The sequence below is a fragment of the Neovison vison genome, chromosome 7, assembly GCF_020171115.1.
Source record: "Neovison vison isolate M4711 chromosome 7, ASM_NN_V1, whole genome shotgun sequence".
In the NCBI taxonomy this organism is placed as follows: Eukaryota; Metazoa; Chordata; class Mammalia; order Carnivora; family Mustelidae; genus Neogale; species Neogale vison.
The window spans coordinates 194,837,502-194,839,989 of NC_058097.1; the positions used below are offsets into that span (position 1 = coordinate 194,837,502).

General features: G+C 42.2%; 1 protein-coding gene across 1 annotated transcript; it reads right to left on the reverse strand.

Moving 5' to 3' along the window:
• Window positions 1-261: 261 nt before the first annotated feature.
• LOC122914490 (olfactory receptor 10W1-like) lies at window positions 262-1,206 on the reverse strand. Its single transcript, XM_044261106.1, has one exon. It carries the CDS (start codon window positions 1,204-1,206, stop codon window positions 262-264), a length of 945 nt encoding a protein of 314 aa, XP_044117041.1.
• Between the last annotated feature and the right edge of the window lie 1,282 nt (window positions 1,207-2,488).

Below are 2,488 nucleotides of genomic sequence, written 5' to 3' on the forward strand. Positions count from 1 at the left end.
TTTCCAGCTGATACCTGAGATGCAGTGTTATACTTGTTACTTTCTATCGTTATGCTCATTTGTTCATTTCCTTTCTAGAAGAGAATTACTGAATGAAGTAGTAGAAGCCTTTTAAAGGTCTCTGGCACACATAGCTAAATGGTATCCAGATAATTTATGCCATTTTAAAAGCTTATTTTTAACATTATTTAGGAGAAATGCAGTTGCATTGAGATTTGCATGAGCTGGAATCAAACTCTTGCCTGAAGGTTGTAGACTCCTCTAGTTGTTATGGGAGAGGCAATTCCTGGTAAGAATTCTCCCCAGGGTCCCTTTCATTTCACTGTTCCTCAGGGTGTAGATAAGTGGGTTGAGCAGTGGGGTTCCCAATGTGTACACCAGTGAGATGAACTGATCTTGCTTGGGGTAGTAGCTGGAGCTGGGGCGCATGTACACAAAGGCACAACAGCCATACTGCAGCAGGACCACAGAGAGGTGGGAGGAGCAGGTGGAGAAGGCCCGGTGACGTCCAGCTGCTGAGTGGATCTTGAGCACGGCAGCCACAATGAAGACATAGGAGGTAGCAATGAAGAAGAAAGGCACGGCAATGGCCAGTGTGGCTGCCACCGGCACTAACTGCTCATGGATGTGGCTGTTGGCACAAACAAGAGGCATCACTGGTGGAATATCACAAAAGAAGTGTTGGATACTTCGAGCCCGGCAGAATGGCAGAGAGAAGATGAAGGCCACCAGTTGTGCAGACAGGAACAAGCCGATACCCACAGAGGACACAACCAAGCGGACACAGAGAGTTAAAGTCATGGTGAGAGGGTACTGCAAGGGGTGGCAGATGGCAACATACCTATCATAAGCCATGGTGGCCAAGAGCAAGCAATCAGCACTGCCAAGCCCAATGAAGAAGATCATCTGAGTGGCACAGCCCAGGAGGGTGATGGTCTTCTCTGACTGTAGGATGTTGGCCAGGATGTGGGGCACCACCACCGCTGTGTAACATATTTCTACTGCTGAGAGGCTGCCCAAAAAATAGTACATGGGTGTATGTAGGCGAGCTTCTGTCTGGATGGCCACTATAATTAGGACATTCCCAGTGATGATCAAGGTATAAACAAGGCTGACTCCAAGGAAGGACAAGACACAGAACTCTGGTTGGGAGGGATAGGCCAGGAACACAAATTCCATCAAAAGTGAACGATTTCCCCAGATCATTGAGCTAACAGAGTGTCTCTGCAGAGAAATACAAGACAGAAGGAAAAATTGGACCAACAACATATTAGTTCACACTCTGAGCCATGATCTAATCTAATCAGGTCTAGAGTTAAAATCTGAGAATTATTAGACCCAAGTCTCTCTTTTCCTCCTTTTTAATCAAATCTTTTTCACATAAGTATCTACAACTTAATTTCTAAGTGCCAGGAGTTGGCCTAAATTGTGTAAAAATTTTTTGAGAAAACGAGGCAGAGTATATCTTTCAAAATGATTTTTAGAGGAAGTTGAATGAAAATTACTTCTTTTTTTTCCAATTTATTTATTTTCAGAAAAACAGTATTCATTATTTTTTCACCACACCCAGTGCTCCTTCTTTCACAAGAAATTGTCAAAGGATTTTGACAATATTTAAAAAATAAAATTTTTTATTTTTTTAAATTTCCTTTAAGTGCTCCAGAATTCATTGTTTATGCAGCACACCCAGTGCTTCATGCTATATGTGCCCTCCATTATACCCACCACCAGACTCACCCAATTCCCTGCCCTACTCCCCTTCAAAACCTTCAGTTTGTCTCTCAGAGTCCACAGTCTCTCATGCTTTGTGTCCTCATACAATTTACCCCAACTCTCTTCTCCTTTCCATCTCCCCATGTCCTCTGTGTTAATCCTTATGCTCCACAAATAAGTGAAACTAAATGATAACTGAATCTCTCTGCTTGACATAGTTCACTCAGCATAATCTCTTCCAGTCCCGTCCATGTTGATACAAAAGTTGGGTATTCATCCTTTCTGATGGAGGCATAATACTCCATAGTTCGTACAGACCACATGAAGATCAAAAGTTTCTACACAACAAAGGAAACAGTCAACAAAATAAAGAGCAACCCATAGAATGGGAGAAGATATTCACAAATGACACTACAGACAAAGGGGTGATCTCTAAGATCTATAAAGAGCTTCTCAAATTCAACACACACAATACAGATAATCATGTCAAAAAATGGGTGGGAGACATGAACAGACACTTCTCTCTAAAGAAGACATACAAATGGCTAACAGACACAGAAAAAAATGTTCATCATCACTAGCCATCAAGGAGATTGAAATCAAAACCACACTGAGATACCACCTTACACCAGTTAGAATGCCCCAAATTAACAATATAGTAAGCAATGTGGAGGATGTGGGGAAAGGGGATCCCTCTTACACTGTTGGTGGGAATGCAAGTTGGTACAGCCTCTTTGGAAGACAGTGTGGAGATTCCTTAAGAAATTAAAAATAG

Coding starts and splice junctions, on each gene's coding strand:
- LOC122914490 (XM_044261106.1), bottom strand. CDS start 1,206: ATGATCTGGGGAAATCGTTCACTTTTGATGGAATTTGTGTTCCTGGCC.